Source organism: Vidua chalybeata, chromosome 8 (genome assembly GCF_026979565.1).
Source record: "Vidua chalybeata isolate OUT-0048 chromosome 8, bVidCha1 merged haplotype, whole genome shotgun sequence".
Lineage (NCBI taxonomy): Eukaryota > Metazoa > Chordata > Aves > Passeriformes > Viduidae > Vidua > Vidua chalybeata.
Genome location: NC_071537.1, coordinates 6,218,152 through 6,237,152, shown reverse-complemented (window position 1 = coordinate 6,237,152; position 19,001 = coordinate 6,218,152). Strand labels below are relative to the sequence as shown.

At 37.3% G+C, this 19,001-nt stretch overlaps 1 protein-coding gene across 2 annotated transcripts; it reads right to left on the bottom strand.

Moving 5' to 3' along the window:
* Positions 1 to 1,837: 1,837 nt before the first annotated feature.
* On the bottom strand, positions 1,838 to 18,316 carry FAM204A (family with sequence similarity 204 member A). 2 transcript variants are annotated; one of them, XM_053949195.1, is made up of 8 exons: positions 17,874 to 18,316; positions 17,447 to 17,757; positions 16,402 to 16,492; positions 15,828 to 15,861; positions 15,141 to 15,240; positions 13,357 to 13,446; positions 2,548 to 2,654; positions 1,838 to 2,201 (listed from the first exon to the last, which is right to left on the bottom strand). In XM_053949195.1, exons 2-8 carry the CDS (start codon positions 17,678 to 17,680, stop codon positions 2,150 to 2,152), a joined length of 708 nt encoding a protein of 235 aa, XP_053805170.1. In that variant the 5' UTR covers positions 17,681 to 17,757; positions 17,874 to 18,316; the 3' UTR covers positions 1,838 to 2,149. The 2 variants fall into 2 exon arrangements, with proteins under 2 accessions (XP_053805170.1, XP_053805169.1); XM_053949194.1 differs by having other exon boundaries at positions 15,141 to 15,243; positions 17,874 to 18,315.
* Between the last annotated feature and the right edge of the window lie 685 nt (positions 18,317 to 19,001).

Here is a 19,001-nt window from a genome sequence, read left to right as displayed (position 1 = left end):
AAACAACTCAAGAAAAAAAAGGTGCCAGCACAATGCAAGACATTTAAAAATAGACCAGCATTTTAGGAATATTATTAAAGGTACAGGTCTACATTCATTTATTTCTTATGTATTTATATGAACTCTATAAAGCTGTATTAGGCTTTTGTATTTTCCATGTTAAGAGATTTTGGAACATGGTATAATTCTGGAAATCAACTAATATTTTAAGCAAGCATTTTAGGTGGATAAAAAGGTTTGAAATGTGGTCATTTTTAAATTCATCACACAAATGACCCGATGCAAATATTCTGCATACTTCCTAAACAGTTCCATTATGAATGGCCTAACATAAAACTGACTGATTTAATCTAAAATATTACAGGTAGCTGGGCAAGAGCTGTTTTTTGAGGGCTTGGGTTTCTGTTAAAGCACATTTTCAAAACAAAGAACACTGATCCTTGCAATTAGATCAAGATCTTGATTTCACAAATACTGTTACTCTTAAGAGCAATTACTGCAAAAGAGAAAATAGCTTATTTAATAAATGATACTTTTAAAAGTTTAATGGAATGCTGCTGGTGTTTGGCATTAATTATCATTCTACTTTTCAGTATATAACAAAGGTCAACTGTATCTAACCCATCTTCCAGATACTTAAAAAAAACCCCAATAATTATGGACAGATTGCCTGTAACTTCTGGATAGGAACATTTGGAACTGAAAGATCCTGATGTAGGGTCATGGTGTAACCTGTGTGTTTACACATGCAAACATGCAATTTACCTTTACAATCACTTCACTAGAGATAGCACTTGCTTCCTTCCACACAAAAGTTTGCAAAGCAAAGGAGTTTGTAAACTTTTGTGTGAGATTTATGACGTTATACTGCAGAAACCTGTTCAGCCCCCAATTTACAATCCTGGCAATTGTATTCAACTCTGTCATCATAACTAATTACAGCTAACTGCAGATTACCATATTGCAAACTCTCATCTGTGTGAAAGAAATACGATGTTAAAAAAAATCAAATATCCTGAGGGCTAATGAACAAAAATGCACTATTCCATCTTGGGCTGCAAACCTGAACTCTTCGAATTGCTGCCGTAAAACTTCAAATTGCTATTTGTTGGCAAGTTGTTTTAGCCCCAAGTACTTACACAGTAAATCACCATTACACTAATACCATACCTTTGGCCTGAAACATATTAATCTTGGTTAACAATAACTGACATTTACATTACCAAATCAATTCAGGCATTGTGGTGACTAAACGTATATGCAAGAACTTCAGGGAGAAAAGTTATTAGTTTTGAATATGTACTTACTTTTCACTGAGAATAATTCTGAAGAAATATTATCATCAATTCTTGTTATAATCTTATAACATAAACATTCAAATGCTAATTGATCTGTAAGATATTTGACTTGGAGTAAAATCTGCATTTGTATCTTGGGCGCAGTTAACTGTACAACATAACAGTTCAGATATTTTTCCAAGACATGTATTTGTATATTTTTATCTGGGACTTTTAAAACCTGTGTTCTTAGAAGGAAAGAAAACTGGCAATCTGAAATATCATGAAGGACGTGGCACCAGGATATGATCAATAGTACCAGATCCTTCCAGGACTTTTTTTAGGCTTCTTTTTTTTTGTGTGTGTTTGTATTTACTAAGGCTATAAATGCCCATGGTTTAAAAAAGACAGGTTGGGTTTGCTCTTTTTTATTTAGTGTCTTCCCCCAGCTTACAAGCAGAAAAGGAGTACTTACTGCATTAAGTCTGTGTAGCCCCAGAAGCAAACACACCTCTCTCCTTATACCCACACGTTATAATTGCAGTACAGCACAAAACACATTTGGACCAAGGATTTTATTTTGACTTCAGAGAACTCTCTACCAGACTCCAAATGCATCCTGAAATGTGTTACCTTTAGGTTTCATATATAGGAGGAAAATTTAACACAGTATTGATGTTCAGATAGTATTTTTGCTGTATTATTTATAAGAGAGTGACAAAACAAGATAGTGCAGTTCAAAAGCATTAAGATAAATACCAGGCATTTGATGTGTTGTATTTTGGGGGGTTTTATGTTTAGATTTAATAAGTTGCCCACAAAAATTCTTCAAGTAACAACAGCTATTTGACTCCTGAGGAAAATAGGATGGATTACATGTATCCCATGTTGCTTTTTGTTTCCCATCTTTTCTTGGCTTCAAATCTGAAACAGAGCACAAAATCCACATTAGGAATGATGAGGGTATGTGTTTTAGGTATTTAACCACATTATTCTTAACAACAACAAAAATAACTTATTTTTAATACTGTAATAAAGACATGAAGACAAATATAGCTATACAACCACCACTTTATTTCTGATAAAGCCCCCATACTTAAGTCTGATACACTCCTAAAGAAGCCCACCAAAATCCAACAAGGTTAAACTAAACAAATAAGATTAGCACAAGCCTATTTCAACTAAAAAAAAACATTTAACTGAGATTGTATTGTACACACTTAGTGCCAATGAAACCACAAATGTTTAATTCCACACTCAAATGACTTACCCCCAAGCAAGCTTCTTTTTCTTTTGAGCTTCTTGGGCAGCCTCTGCTTCTTGCTTGGCTTTTACAAAGTTGCGGCAAGCGGCAGCTTTGGCAATTTTCACACCAAGCTAAGACATGAAAAGGAACAAAGGAAAACTGATTAGATGCAAATGGCTCATATGAAATTTAAGCCTCACAAATTACTTGGTCTGATATTGTTTCTCAAAAGTCAATAGATACTAAAATATCTTTCCAATATTAGGCTGATGATGCACTATCAGACTGGACAAACATCTCTTGAGGGAAATAAAAAAGCGTCGGATCCTGGGGCAAACAATCCTTTTCACCAAATCCTTCATTTTCAAAACCAAAAGCAAAGGGCAACAGCTCACTGGATCCTTTTGTTTGTTTTATATAGACAGACATATCCAAATACACAGTCTCCATTATTAGGACCAGTCTGTGACCTCAGCTATGCTAAAAAAAATTGAATCAGGTCTTACCAGTGTCAAAAACACCCCAAAAGACATTTTTCCATTAAACATTTTTCACTAGAACCACTGGATATGTTTTAATCAGTCTGTCCAAAAATAAAAGATGCAGTGTCCTTAGTGTCTATTGCCACGTTACAAGCTTTTAGATAGCAAGGGTGTGATATGCCAGCTTTCCATGTAGGTGAGTACCACTTCCATAAACTGATGCAAACTGTGAGAATTAGTGAATGTCAAGTGCAGGAGTGAAAGGCAGGGAAGAGTAAAGTAGAAAAGGTGGAAGAAGATACAGTGAACTATGACCAGTTTATTCCCCTTAATTACCATTTGTAACTTGCAGTTACATTTTGTGGTTGGTGCCTTGACTTGACATGATGAATTGGGAAGGAATTCATTCTCTGAAGTTACTGCTGTTCTCCAAGACAAACATGCAATTAATTTACCCCAAATTGCGACAAACCAATGCGGGCAAACAGGTTTTCTTTCAATCCACACTCAAACCTCTTGGAATTAGCAAACAGTTTCTGAGTGGATATTCTAAAAAGTCCCTAAAAAGTCATGGGAGCATCAAAGAAGGGGAGACCCAAGGTGAAGAATAATACTCTTTTAACACCTTGGCTGAAGTTCCACTATTAATGCTAATATGCTTGAATAATGTGCACCATCTATACAGACAAATATTTACTCTGAGAAATGCTTTATCCAGGTAAGATGACAGAGAACTCAAGAACACATCTGCAGGTGTAGATGCACTGACACATTTTCCACAACTATCCCATCAAAACACACAATAGGTAGGTGATCATTTTGTTAACAAAGCAAAAAAACAAAACAAAACAAAAAAACCCAAACCAAACCAAACCAAAAAACCCCAAAACAAAAAAAAACCACACCCAAACAAGCTCTTCTATCTCATGGTCCTCTCAGGGTTCAAGAATGAAGAAAGCAGCCTTTAAGGAAAGTCAGCAAGCACAACTCAGCTTGTGCTTTGTTTGAGGGTCTAACTGCTGGCAACACAAGCAGTTAGGAGCTGAGCATAACAGTTTAAAAGTAAAACAGGTATCTTCATAAACATAATATTTAAAAAGGAAAAATGGGACAAGTTTCTCATCCACTATTTGCATGTGTTATAAGGTCCTAAACATGTACCTTTGGAATCATCTTCATGCACAAAATACTGTGACCAGCTACTTCAAAACTTTTATATTAGCTACGTAATTTTCCCCTGAGCATTAACATTTTTTATTAACAGTAACAATGCCAACATCTGAACCGCTAAATTTCAGGTCAAAGATTAAAACATAACATTCTTTTATTTGCATTGTCACTTAACATTTAAGGACAGCTATTAACCTTAATATAATAGCAGTATAAAAATGCTTAAGAAAACTCACCTAAAATATTCAAAAAATGTTTACTTTTAAATTGAAACAGGAGTAATCATTAGTTAAAACAATAGAGCAATCTGATGGCTGAAGTCAGCAGAACCATGCCTTTATTAGAGGTATTTTACCTCCTAAGACACTTGAAAATTAACTTTTACTGTGTGATGAATAACAGAATCTCCTTAAAATATAATCTAGTGGCCTATTGAGCACTTATACACACAAAAATATACATAGGAGAGCTCTAAATAAGTGCTGCAGAAAAATCTTTTTATCTGCATTTTCTGGAAGACAGAATGAGTTCTTCCATCTTTGAAAAGTACAGAAAAAAATGGGATAAGATCCTCTGCAGTATATGTGGAAGCAAAAGCAGAAGAATTTTGCAGCATTGTTATAATTTTTAGGCTACATAGAGTCAAATTTTCAAGATATGAAAACAAATGTTGCATATAAACACACACAAACATTTTAGGCAGATTAAATGTCTTCTGCTCCCACCCAAACCCAGACATACATCTTCACTCCCTTCTCCCTCCCAGAAGAAATCCATAAAAGCTTGGTCAATGGATTTTACATTTAAAAAAAAAAACATACTAACATTTCAGGTCATCAGATAACTCAATAAAATACAATCTTAAAAGAAGTAAGAAAGCATGAATAAAAATATATACAACAATTTCTTGTGTAGTCAAAGTATCAGCATTTTCCATATAGAACATCCAATATTTTGCTGCATTTTAATTAAGGTGTCTAAACATTATCACAAAGAACTGCAAATTGGTCAGAGCACGCAGTAAGGAAAATTAAGCTCTAAAGGCTTTTTATCACCATATTTCAGGAACCAAGGGTGTAAAATGTTCTAATTTGGGATATATTAAAAGCCATAAAAGGTCTTTCAAAAAGATTAATGGTACTTTGCTTGGATTTAAGATAAGGGCTTTAGCTGGTTGGAAAAGCAGGGCCCTGGCTAGACCCTTGAGGCATTCATCTTTACAGCCACTTGGAAGATTTGTAAAAGCGTCTGCATAACCTCAAGCAAACGCACTGCGACATTTTTTTTTAAATTCCTTTCAATTTTACAGGTTTAAAGTGTGTAAATCATACTGGGTAGTAAAGCTGATATAATGGTTCATCCTTGTAACACTATATATATTTGTATTTTGAGACAAACTTGAAAAACAACTTAGTTTCGACAGGGCAAAGCCCCTTCCATTTTAAAGTTGACCAATAATCATGTCAAATATCTTACTCTAGATGTTTAATGTAGCATAAATGAAAATTTCCTACTCATCTGACATTGTTACCTTGTAACAAATATCTGAAGCTTTGCTTCGTTTTGAACACTTTCAAGGCATTTATTTTAAAATACCAATTATCATACTTTAACTTTTTATGGAATAACAGGTCTCTATGAAAAATATTTATGCCGTTCTCTTTTGTTCTTTAATTAAATGAAAACAGATGTTTTCTGAAGTAAAGCGGAACCATTACTGGAGTACTTAAAGTGTTAAGGTCTTTAATTTTTATATCAGTTTGGTCTACAATTCCTGATTGTCTTTACTCAAGCTCAACATTAATGTCAAGCAAGTTACCTAGGAGACGAAAGAGATCAAAGAGACAAAAAACCCTCAAATGTCTGATTAATCAAGCCTGCAAACAGCTTATTTCTTTTAGCCTGCATGCAAGTATGAAAATGAGATTCTGGGAGCCGTACATTGTGCAGATTTGTTCATTCTTATCAGAACAAAGCCAGCGGCAGCTTATTTCATGGATCATTGGCACTGTCATCAGTGCTACACAGAACGGGTGACAGCTCCTCATTTTGAGGCTTGAACAAAATTAGCAAAAAGTCGGCACAAATTAGCCTCTCATCTTTTTAGTAATATGACATTATTCATTTACTTTTTATCCAATTTTTAATTTTTTCCTTGTCAGCTATCCCTTTCTAGTGTTTCTTGCACAGCATCATAAAACACTTTTAAAACAAGCAAAGAAATAGCTGAAGTTGAAATAGAATGTAAAGTTCAGGCAGAAGAGTAAACATTTTTATTAAGTTGCAAGAGAATCTACTGTAACTTCCAGAAAACTTCCTTGCAAATCAGAATATTTAACATTAAATATCACAAAGAAAAGACTCATCTTTAAGATAGGACTGTAAAATGTAAACGCTGAACGATACCAGTACAAGACAATGGAATCAAGAACTGCTCCAGAAATACAAAATATTAAACCTATAAAAGCTCCAACAAAACATCTATACTCAAACAGGTCCTGAAATATCCTATGATCATAGCAGAGAAGCCAAACAGCCTTTTAATACAGTGTTACAGTTTCTCATCAAATATGAATCTAGTTATTTCAGGCTTGCCTCTAGCAATGATTTTCTCCTTTTATGTTATGGAATGTTATCCATTGCTGACGTATATAAAATATATAAAGCAAACAAGAATACCGAGTGGATTTTGCAGTGAAAATTGTCCCCTTTCAATGATGTGCTCAACTTCCCCTTTAAAATACTTTGTAATACCTTTGTTGTATTTTTATGCTGTGTATTATAACATCACATTATATTTGGATGACACAGTAATGGAGAAAGGACAGAAAACTGTTCTAATATTAAGCTCTTTCCTAGACTTCAACATTTAAATGCAAGTAACTTCCTCCATTCACGAGAAAACACAGCATTAAAAAATTAACCATAAGCTGTTAGATGCTTTACAGAGCCCCCTTATAACAAAGGCAGTTTTAAAAAAAGAACTGTAGTACTGTTTTCAGCAATTTCTTTATCTCTGTTCTTCTAAGTAAGAAAGCTTATTAACAAGCTTTGAACTTAAAATCACATTTACAATAATGTGCCATCAACAGTTTTATAAGCTAATTAGAAAAAAAGATTAATTAATGACTGGCTGCTAATAAAATGGCAATCATGAAGAAAGAAACCAAGGGTGCTAAGCTTCAACTACCACCAATTAAGAGCTAATTACAAACAAATTATATATGTGTTTTGCTGTGGGCTTTAATTTACTAAAATGGTTTTAATTAAAAGAGAAAACATGCTGATTAATTGAACTGCAGAAAAAATCTACAGTATAAACTGTGCTTTGTCTGTCTCTTTAATTAGACTTGTAACATCTGAAATCTTTTTTTAAGGTTTGTTAAGGAAAAGATATACATAATTAAGGGAGCATAAGAATGTAATTCTAGGTGATAACCCTGCCATGTTCCAAAGGTTAAAAGAAAACCACCTCAATGGAGTATTTGGAAGCACCTTCACTAAGGTAAGAAAGGAAATCCTTCACAGATAAAAAACCTTTTTTTTTTCCTCTTTTTCTTTTGTTTTTTGAGGGGGGGAGGTGGGGAGGGGCAGTTCTTCCACAACAAGAGTTCCAAGTTAATTTGTGCTTGGTTACACTCCACATAAAATTGCACCACTTCATGTACCTAAAAACACTGTGAGGAATTGTGAACATTGCACAGAACTTAGAAATTTCATTTTACCAACAGAATAGCATCAAGTACTAACTCCTGTCCATCTCTAGCAGTAACATCATCACAATCAACCTACCATTTCCTACCCAGAGTCTCACATGGACACCAGTTTCCACAATGGTTCCCAGCACTTATAACCAACAAAGTGCCCTGTGTACTTCCCTTTCTAATTTATATGACTAGAGGTTGCTTGCAGACAGGAGATACTAATTTGATCATGAGAAAATGGTCAGAACTGATGCATCAAATTTTAAAGACGACAGCAGGACTGATCTTGCTGTAACATGAGGATGATATTCCAGTGAATAGCCAATTAATTTCACCAATTACAATGTAGATCTCTCATTTAAATTTGATTAAATACCAGTGTCCCTATAAATTGCAGCTTTTTAAATCTTTCCCCAAAATGCCAGAAGACACTAAGCCAGGTGCTTAGGAAATACTGTCAAAAAGTCTGAGGTATTTAGAGACTGACAAGTGCTACAGCAATTTAGCACACTAAATTACAAAATATTTTAAAACTTACTTTTGACAGGTAAGTCTAATATGGTCAAGATTATTTGTGTTCAAGTTACAGTCCTCAGGCTAATGTCTTCTTAGACAATGTGGCACCTGCCTACCAGGCAATTCACACAAAAAACACCAGTAAGTGCAAAGTTTGGGCTTTAGTCAGGTTAGTTCTCACAGTATTAGAGCCATAAGAAATCTGTATTCTGCATTTTGAGACACCAAACCATGATTTGAGCACAGAAGTACTATGAAAAAACCTCTTTCTCTAGGGGGAATTTAAGGAGTGGAGGTGGGGAATCTTTTAAGATTTTTTTGGTTTGCCTATGAAAATAATTTTTACAAGTACCACTCCAAACTGAAACTGATTTATAGCAGAGTGAAATTACCAGGCATCTGCACATACCATCCTTACTCAAAGGGATAAACACATCCAGCTATGCGCAGTCACAGTGCTCTAATTTATCAACATTTATTCTTCAAAAAAAAAAAATCTAGGTGGATTCCCACTAACACAGTAGGAAGAATTTAATTACATCTCAAGACAGAATTCCAGAAACATTTTTACAAAGCATTAAGAAGTTGACATAATTCCAAGTGTCTGTTCCTAGCTCCATAACCCAAGTATCTGCTACTATTAGATCTCAGCTATCCTACCCTAAGGCATCACCAAAAAATCATGTCATTTCCACATAAATGTTCACATGAACTTTATTCTCTTAATAACTTTCATTCTAAAAGGCTCAGATTTTTTTTTGATAACTCCTACATTAACATTTCTACTGGCATCTCTCAAGTTAAATAAGTCATCCTTAAATGCAATGTTCAACCAACAGCTTTAGGTATGCCAGTCTACACCTGAAAAGCACAACTATAAAACATGAAGGACTCTGCCCATGCTGGAAGCCCTGGAACAAGATAACAAAGACAGCTACTGGATTACAGCAATAAACACTAACTGTGCATATTGTACCATGTACACTGCAATGAATTGCTCATTTCTTTAATAACAATAGTACTGTACTGCAGGTATTAAAGAAATCATTCAGTAGTCTAACTGTGCTTGAAGCTCTACAGTGAATTAAGGAGTATGACCCACCTGCATTATTTTGCTGCTCAACACATTTATCAAAGCAGTGTTGATCTTGGACACTGTAATTGCATCACAGCACTGAGGTGCTCCAGCCAGAAGCTGCAGGAGCAGAGTTACTGAAGGCCTAAATTATTCTCTACAACATAATGCAGAGATGCCCATATTTTCTTCATGAAAAAACTTCACTTGTGTATAAATTAATGAAATCAAGAACTTCAGGATCACCAGACCTCTCAGGGAAGCAGAACACCCCACAAGAGAACGTGCTGTGGGGATGGCCAAAGATGCCACAGGAAGAGATCTGCTACCCTGATGACTGATAGCAGGAGACAAGGGGTAACACTTGGCAGTGTATTCAGCAGTGTAATACATACAGTTCATTTTCATAATAGAAATGCAACTGCCAAGAAAAAAGGGGGAACACACCAGCCAGTCTCAAAAGGTACATATGAATCCACCCATGCAGACACCAGTAAATAGATCCTCATGCAGGAGGCATTCAAGTTCTAATTCTCACTCCAAAACCTTGAATGCTCATGGACTGAAGCTTTGTTTTAAAATCAGCATTTGTGTGTATTTGTCAAAGCAAAGGAAACAACAAATAATATATTGCCCCAAAGGCTCATTTAATGCAGTGCAGTGGCATTTTCCTTAAAGAACCTGCAACAAGTACCACTTGGAAACCCGGAGACCCAAAACCTTAAAGCGGTATCATGTAGGTTTTTAGAATGCAAAATTCCATGATGCACTGACAGCTGCTAGATTATGCATATTGCCTAAGTCATCAGCGACTTTAAATGAATCTGATTTTAAAAAACCTTTTCTCACTGTGTCACGACGACAGGATATTGACAGCATCATTTTGACATTCCTTTGCTTTTTAGGACATGTTTCTACCGTCTATACTCATCATCTGTTTATTTTTGGCTTCATTTTTCTAAATACTGAAGCTGCCCTATCAGTTTCACAGGCTTATAAATGTTATACATCAAAAATTAGTTTCACTTATTAAGGCAGGAAACGGCTGTAAGAACTCTGGGATCTGTGCCTCAAAGCAAAAGCTTTATCAGCAGGTTCCAGTCACTGCTTCTTGCAAAAGAAAATGGTGCCGATTAAAACCCCATACACCTGATTTCAAAAAGAACACCTACCCACTGAACATTTCTCACATGGCTGCAAGGGGGGCTGCACCCCAAACACCAGACAGCTGTTTCTCACACACTCCCTGTCCCCAGCCCTGTAACACCGCTCAAGAAAAATGAAAACTATACATAAAGAGATGAAGTTGAGATAAAAGAACAATAACTCATCCACTTATTACTCCAGACTTCAGAAGTGGTGTACTTCAATACAGCCACAGTGCAGTTCCATGCCTGACTTGCTCACAGAGCTGTGTTGCATTTGGAAGTTAGAGGGATACAAATAGCCACATAATTTAAAAACTAACTCACTTTTTAGAGGCATTGTATATTAAAAACAACATTTCTGTAAACTGCTAAGAGAAAAAAAGTAGCAATTGAATGAATACAACAAGAAAGCAGTATTTTATTAAGTGTACTTGTATACAAAACAATGACTGTTCAATCAGCTTCTTCCATAATCAAATCCTCTTTTTATAGTTCTTCACTGAAACAGTCACTGTTAGAAGACTTTCCTTAGAAAAAAAAAGTATTTTAAAAGATCCATAAAAAAAAAAAGCTGCTGAAAATCACAAAGAAAAATGAACCTTGCAGTGGGCAATGGAGCAAATCTCTACAAGAGCAGAGAACCCCAGTGAATTCACATGGATTCTGCCTTGACAGAACTCCTCATGAGAGATCAAGCCAGTCATTTGAGTTTTCCTTCTTTCAACATATTATTTGTTCAGATAAACCCACTTAACCAAAACCAAGTCAAGGCTGTGAATACTAATAATGTTTCAAGCATTTTGTTTTCAGAATTACAACATGCTAATATTTGAAAGTCAACAATTTGGAGCTAATGTTCCACAAATAATAATACACTGCTGCAGCACCTGGGATATGCTAGATGTTGTATAATCCCATGGCTACCAAAATCAGATAACAGTTTATCATAAATATTACAAAACCTCAAAACTTCTTACATTAATTTGTTTTTATAGTCAAACAATTTGCACTAGAACCTCAGTATGTTTTATTGATTATAATACTCCAACCACTTTAGAGGAGATGGGATAATGACATTTGTGAAGGAGAACAGCAAGTGTTTTTCATGTTGTACACATGAAAGGTAATAAAACAGTCAGAAGCTGGTGAGACTTAAAGGGAACATCAGGACACATTCCTACCACTGTCAATAGCTGTAATCTTTGCAGACTCAAGTTTTGTGATCACTGGTGACAAGGCAGGTAAGAGTCTAGTCATTAGAAACTGCCCTGAGAGACTAAATGGAGGAGTTTAATGATTTTGTAAGAATAGTCACTGAGGAACAGTTACTTTTACCTAACCTCAGAGAACCTTAAGAACTGTATTTCCCACTTCAGAAGCTGTCTGTTTTTAAAGCCATCACAATATTGTAATACATTGCATTAAACAGATTCAAATCTGCAATTTTACATTGAAGCTTAGTTTAAAACACTGTATTTAAGAAACATTTAAAATATTTGTATGAGAATGAGAAGCAGCTAAAATTTGCCTTTGCTTTCCTAATACCTTTGAATTTTGCAAGCATATACACAGTGGACAAAAAATTCCCATTACCTCTGTGAAGATGGAAGAATATGCAAGATAGAGGAATGAAAGCAAAAATTACATAATTATTTTTTAGTATAAATCTAGAAGATTTATAGTTTAAATCATACTTCTTAGATGACTTTAAAAAGATCACATTTCTACTCACTGAAATAGTATTTTTGTTTTTCTTACCTGGCTTCAAAACTGTTAAACTATATTATCCTATTTTTTTTCCTCTGCATTTTCTCCCCCATGCACAACTAGCAGTGGGGAAAACAGCCTTTGTGGACTTCAGTTATTTTTATTTCAGCTGCCTCCACTTACCCTATGTGTACAAATTGAACAATTTCTTAAATGAAGGTACCAGAGCTATCTGATAGATTCCTCACCAGTTTTAAGTATTCACTAAGATCTGTACATACAGATGTTTTTCTCCACTTTTGTGGCAAAGAGAGCACAGCTTTCATGAAATTACTCAGCTACACCAACTATCAAGACAATATCTTGAAAAAATTGTGTTACTTTGGACTTGGTTTTAGGTATGTATTTATACACTGAACCACTATGACAAGGAGAAAAAAATATCCAACACAATTCTAAGGCTACAGCAGTAGTACAGAGAGACAACCATCTACTCCCATTCTTCTTCAGAATTCGTCCAGCCATCAACTCCTGACCATGTGAATACACAGATAAACAAGTACTGGCACACAGCTTGGGGTTCATATGTCCTCATTTGCTCTATCTCTACCTGTCTTGAGGCTTCCCAAGCTTATAGATGAGGTAATGCAAAAAAAAAAATTATGAGGCACAGGGAACTGAGAAAAAGGGAACATCCCACTCCTGTTCTCTTGGCTTGCAACATGGAAAAAATCAAAAGGTCAACACAGATGACCAGATACCAGCTCTTCTGAGTTGAGGAGTGAGCAGCAAGGATCTAAAGCAAGGTTACTTGGGACAGTTCATGGATGTATTTTCAATTCTTAAACACAGCTACAGCTGTCCAAGCATTGCTAGATCAGCAGCAAGTCCTGAAATCACTGACAGGAATCTGTTCAGGAAACGGGAAAGATGCTGCAAACAACTTTCAATGCTGTTTTACTCAAGACACTTTTAGTCCAGATGTGCAAAACTTAATGACCCCTCAGAGCTTTTTTTAACAGCCCACTTACCTCACGAGTGGCTAATCTGTCACTCAGCTCCTCAGCCTTGGCAATGTCACCTTCAGCCACACACTTCTCTATGCTCAGTTCAAGGCCAGACTAGGGAAAAAAAAAAAGGTAAATGCCTTCAGAAAAAAACATATTTAAAAGGAGTACCTCCTTTCTAAAAATACTTCTTTCAAAAAATTCTTTAAGACACTGCATAAACCTGCAATTTCTGTGTACCACAAATCACTCTGTCTGTGTATTGTAATGGACAGTATAATTAAGAATTCACTGAGAGGCCGCCTGAGCACAAATCATTGCATTAGTTCCACCTTATGTGCAGGATAATACTATAGGTTAAAAAAATTACACGGGCTAGTTTATGCCTGTCACAATAAAATTTCATCTGAAGATCTGGCTTATCTCTTCCATCCCTGGAGCTTTCTAAACAAAATGTGAAATGTATGTGTCAGGTAACATGAAGAATGGCAATTACCACTGTATCGTTACAGTTCTAAGATCTTATCTTTACCCAAAAAAACAGAGTTCTGGCACAAAGCCACTCCACTATGATAATAAATTAAAAATTCTAGCAGCCTTATAGAAAACAATGAAAAAGCTTCAGGATTTACAGGTTGTTTTCTTATTTTCAGAGGTAAATATAACTTGTTTAATGGCAACAGTTACAAATAACATAATAAAAAGTAACTACTTCCTGGAAATTATGGTTGTAAATTTTTGATGGAGTACAGAAGGGTAGCACTGACTTCAGAATTTCACAAAAAACCTCACTCTCATATCAAAAGATAATTTACAGCCTCACTGATTTTAAATATTAGTGAACTAAAGAAAATACATTTGACAGTTCCATAACATACACTTTTTTAAGAGATAAAAATGAAAAAGCTAATGGAATTCTTGAGAAACAGTGATCTGCAAACACTGCACTTGAATTATTTCAGGAGGTAGTTGAAAAAAAATGCACAGTTGGAAGTTAGACTGATGGCAAATTCTGTTAAGATGCCTTTTCTGAAAATAGTGAGATGTATCTTCCACTAGTGATACTATCCCTGAAATTACAATGAAACCATCTGCATTTTAACACTTTGGGCCTCATTCCAGATCCATCCTGACTACTTTAATGACAACTAAATAGCCACCAAAAGTAAGAAGCAAACCAATCTTCATGACATGCATGTAGAAACTTACTTTAAGAAAATGAAAAATACAAAAATTATCATAAAGGAAGCTATCTGAACATTTCATGTGCTAGAACTTACAGAGAACTTTATAAGAAATATTACAGAACCAACAGCACTACCAGAAAGTCACAATGTATTGAGAGTCTTAACTTATCCATCGTGTGTGCCAATTAGTTCAGATATGACTAGTTACACAGTAATATTTATGAACAGATTGTGTTATGAATCCAGTCAAAATGTCTGCTAGGTTTGCACCTTTAATTCTTGTAGCCACTGCTGTCAACTGAAAAATTTATGCGACACATTTCGAAGTTAAAATATGATGAAATAAAATAAAAGGAAAAGTCAAACAATGCATATGAAGTGTTCTGTCTCTCACAACAGGAAAAAACAAAACCAGACAGGAAACAACCCTGGATACTGTCTTAAAAGAAAGCACAGCAAAGACTCAAGGACATTTATTTTAAAAGTTCACAAAATTATCCTTCCTCAGAGTGACTGTATCTTTTACTCTCAAATAGCCTCAGTTTCATTCCTATCTCAGTTAAGAACAAGTTCTTTTACTGCCAAACACAAGCTGACACTGCCCTTTGTAATAGCAGTCACCTTTTGTGGAGCCCTGCTGTCCACAGGTGATTCAAATCTATCATTGATTCCAAAGTATTGTGTAAGTTCTTTCCATTTCTCTTCATTTTCCAACTGCTGACTACTAAAAACAAACAAACAAACAAGTCATTACCATAACCACTTCCCTTTCCACAACTTGTAATATCCTTTTCAAAGCTAAAATAAACTCTTCCATTTGGCACACATGGTCTTTTCACCCATTCAAGTTTTAAATGAAGTTAAATTAATGAAAATTAAATATCCCTCCCCCTTTGTGTACGTGTAATTTCACATTCTCGAAAGCAAGCTGATAGAATCACAGAACCATTCAAGTTGAAAAAGTTCTTAAAGATCAAGTCTAACCACAAATCTAACACTGCCAAGGAGGAAAAAGAAGGAAAGGAGCAGCCTGAACAGGAGCTTGTATGAAGGAAGTAGGAAGAACATTAAGTCTATCAGAAGTTAAATTAAATGATAAATTTGTGTTGATTTTTAAAATCAAGCAACAACACTCCATCAAACAATCACCAGTACAAATTCAGCCTGCCCAACAGAGACATTGAACAAATTTAAAAGATATTTTACACAATGCTCAAAGCTAGGCTTTGGCTATGAATGTGGTAAGGCTTATTGCAAGTTTTGCCTGCTACTAACAGACCTCAGGTAATCCCATTGACCTGGTTATACCTTTTAGCCACTTCATCAGTCTTTCTCTGTTTTGCTAAGGGGAAAAAAAAAAAGAAAAAATAATCCAACATTACTCAGTGATACCCCACAGCATCCAATGAAGTTAAAAGAGCTTTAACTGGTCACATTTCCTTTGAAAGATCAACACACAGGGATTTTTACCCAATGATCATGTGGATTTAAACCACTCAGCTGTAAGAAACTCCTGCAATATCTGTGAAGTTTTAAACCAGAATGTGCAAAAGCAATTTTTGTAGAACTACTGAAATACACTTAACCATTATAAATCAGTATTAACTGAGTAAGTTCTGCCTCCTTTTTAAGGAGAGGAGAAATATATTATTTGCATTCTATGTAGCAATCTACAACCTCACTACAACCTTGCAAGTGATGCAAACAAGTGGAAAAATAAAATCCTAGATAACAGCCAGAATACAATTCTTAATTAAAAAAAAAAACAAACCAACACAAGAAAAAACCCTCAAAAACCAAAAACACCAACCCCACAAAACAGCATGTATTGATACTAATTCAATTGGAAAAAAAATAATTCTAATGATCATTCAAAAACCACCTTTTCGGCGGCGCTTTCTTTTTCGGCACCTGTTTTCCTCTTTCACTTGCATTTTCATTTCACGGTGTTTCTTCTGAAGCTCCACAAATTTCTACAAGATTAGGAAAAAGCAAGTCAGTATTTTTCATTTCCCCCCCATTTTTAAGAAATTACACAGGGAAATGCATAATTACCCACAGTGCCTTGTGTTATATATTACATCCCAATCTATAAATTGAGACTATGAGACTCTGATGGTGTTAAACTGGAACTGGTGCTCATCTTTCACCACCTCTCTCTGACTTTCTGCCCTCCCTACATCCCAGGACTGTTCAGATCTGACAGTTCTCTCATAGGATGTGACACAAAACACACTTTTGCTTGTTGTGCACTCCTGGGCTGTAATATATGTTTTTATTGCCTAGCTGGTAGTTTGTAATCCACAAATTAGTGACAGCATGGTCCTTGCACAGCAGGCTACCTACAAGGACTGAAGAGTGAAAGAAGGCAATTATTTTTTGCCAATTCTTATTTTGAATCCAAAGCCTTAAACACATTTTTTTTTAAGGCTTTTTTGTTTTCCCCAGTCTTTAAATGCAACTGCAAAATCAGGAGGTTATAAGGAACTCTTGAGTCTGCATGCTTGCAATTAACCCCTACAGCAAACAGCAGGGCACACCTCCCCTTGCCAGGGGTGCAGCACCCCCACAGAGGCTGAAACACTGAGCTGTAAATCCTTACCAATGCAGAAAGCAGCTACCACACAGCTCAGACCCAAGAACCACTGAAAACACAAGTTTTATGCAATTGTATAGTAATGACAACTCCTTGCTCTGCCTTCAATCATCACCAAATTACCATCTAATTACTTCCTTCCTAAATTCCTCACTTCAAACAATCAAAGGTTTGTATACTCAGATCATATTATTTTATCCAATTTCAGACTTGTATATTGACTATTCAAGACTGAATTACGTAAATCTAAAAATCATATTGAGATTTCTCAATCTCATCAAATTTGATTACACTGCATTATGCACATCTGCAGACCTGTAAAGATACATACATTCCAGATATTTACAGAAACTCCAGGAGGGCACGTTTGAGATTCACTTTCTTCATCTGTCACGGGTACAAGAGGTTCACTGCTGGCATTACTTTCCTGTCCAGTCCCCTGAACTGTTTCAGTGTCTTCTTTTGCATCTTGCTTTGAACAGGAATCAGGTGATTCATCCCCATCATCAGAACTTAGATCAACATCACTTTCGTTCAGTCCTGGAGGTAACAGCCCACTCCACATCTTCCAGTTTACGTAAGCCCAAACTATTTCAAGTCACTGCAAAGACACCAGGTTACCCATCCCAACACAAAAACAACCTGCAGAAGGGAGAAACAGGAACAGCAAAACACGTCATCAGAAATATTTTTGGTTTTCCTACATAAATATCATTACATGTTTTAGACAAGCACATTATAAAGGTGCTAACACTTACTATTTCAGAAAGAAGACGAGAACTTGATTACAGAGGCTGAGACTGCTGGCTCTTCCTTCCCCCACTCCTCGTCCTTTCAAGTTGTGCCCCTACGCGTTTGCTTACAGCTCCTTTCAGTTTGGGGACGACATTGTAGCAAACGCGTCCCGTGCCTCCACAGGGGCAACTTCCCGGGACAGCACAGCCACCCCCCTCGCCCCGGGCCGCGGCAGGGGAGACCCGGGCAGGGGAGAGCCGGGCAGGGGAGAGCCGGGCAGGGGAGAGCCGGGCAGGGGAGGCGGCAGGCCGGGGAAGCGAGGGGGGGGGCCAGCTCCGGAGACAGCGAAGCGAAGAGAAACGCGGCTCAAGGCCGGCCTAGGGGAAGGCAGCCGGCGCTCGCCGCCCCGCCGGTGCCCGCAGGGCCGGCGGCGCTGCCGGAGCCCCCTCGGTGCCGCCGCCCGGCCCCGCGCCCGCCGCCCGCGGCCGTGTTTACCTGGCCGCCATCTTGGCACCGCCGGAACACCCCGCGCGCGGATTGGGCGGGGCGGCGCAGCCAATCAGCGGGCGCGCCGGGCGCCGCGGCAGCGGGGCGGGGCGGGGCGGCCCCGCGGGGCCCGGGGGTGCCGGGGCGGGGCGGCCATGGCGGGCGGCGCCGTGAGGGGAGCGCGGCGGGGCTGGGGGAGCGGCGTGTGCCCGCCAGGGGCTGTCAGAGTCTCAGGACCGTTTAGGTTGGAAAAGGCCTCCGAGATGACCAAGTCCAGCTTACGACCCAACGCCACTGTGTCCACCAGACCATGACACCGTGTGCTACATGCAGTCTTCCCTGGAGTCACATCCAGGTCTAGTGGCTCCATCACGTCCCTGGGCAGCCCATTCCAATGTTTAGTCACCCTTTCAGTGAAAAAATTACTCCTAATGTCCAACTTTAATCTCAAATGATGCAACAGAAGGCATCAATTTCCTCTCATCGAATCTCTGTCTCCCTGGGAGCAGAGCCGGATGCCAGTTTGGCTCCTACCTCCTGCCAGGGAGTCTTGGAGACCAATAATGTCCCCCTTGAATCTCTTTTTCTCCAGACTAAACACCCCCAACTCCCTCAGCTGCTCCTCATTAGACTTGAGTTTCTTTCAGAAAAAGGACGAGCATCAA

Bases quoted from the DNA above. Each gene is read 5' to 3' on its own strand.
- FAM204A (XM_053949194.1), bottom strand. From the start codon at position 17,680: ATGTGGAGTGGGCTGTTACCTCCAGGACTGAACGAAAGTGATGTTGAT. The intron at 15,862-16,401 runs GTGGTTTTTGAA...TTTTCCCCTTAG, and splicing joins AAGAAAGCGCCGCCGAAAAG to CAAAACAGAGAAAGACTGAT. The intron at 13,447-15,140 runs GTGACTGCTATT...TTTTTTCCCTAG, and splicing joins ACAGCAGGGCTCCACAAAAG to TCTGGCCTTGAACTGAGCAT.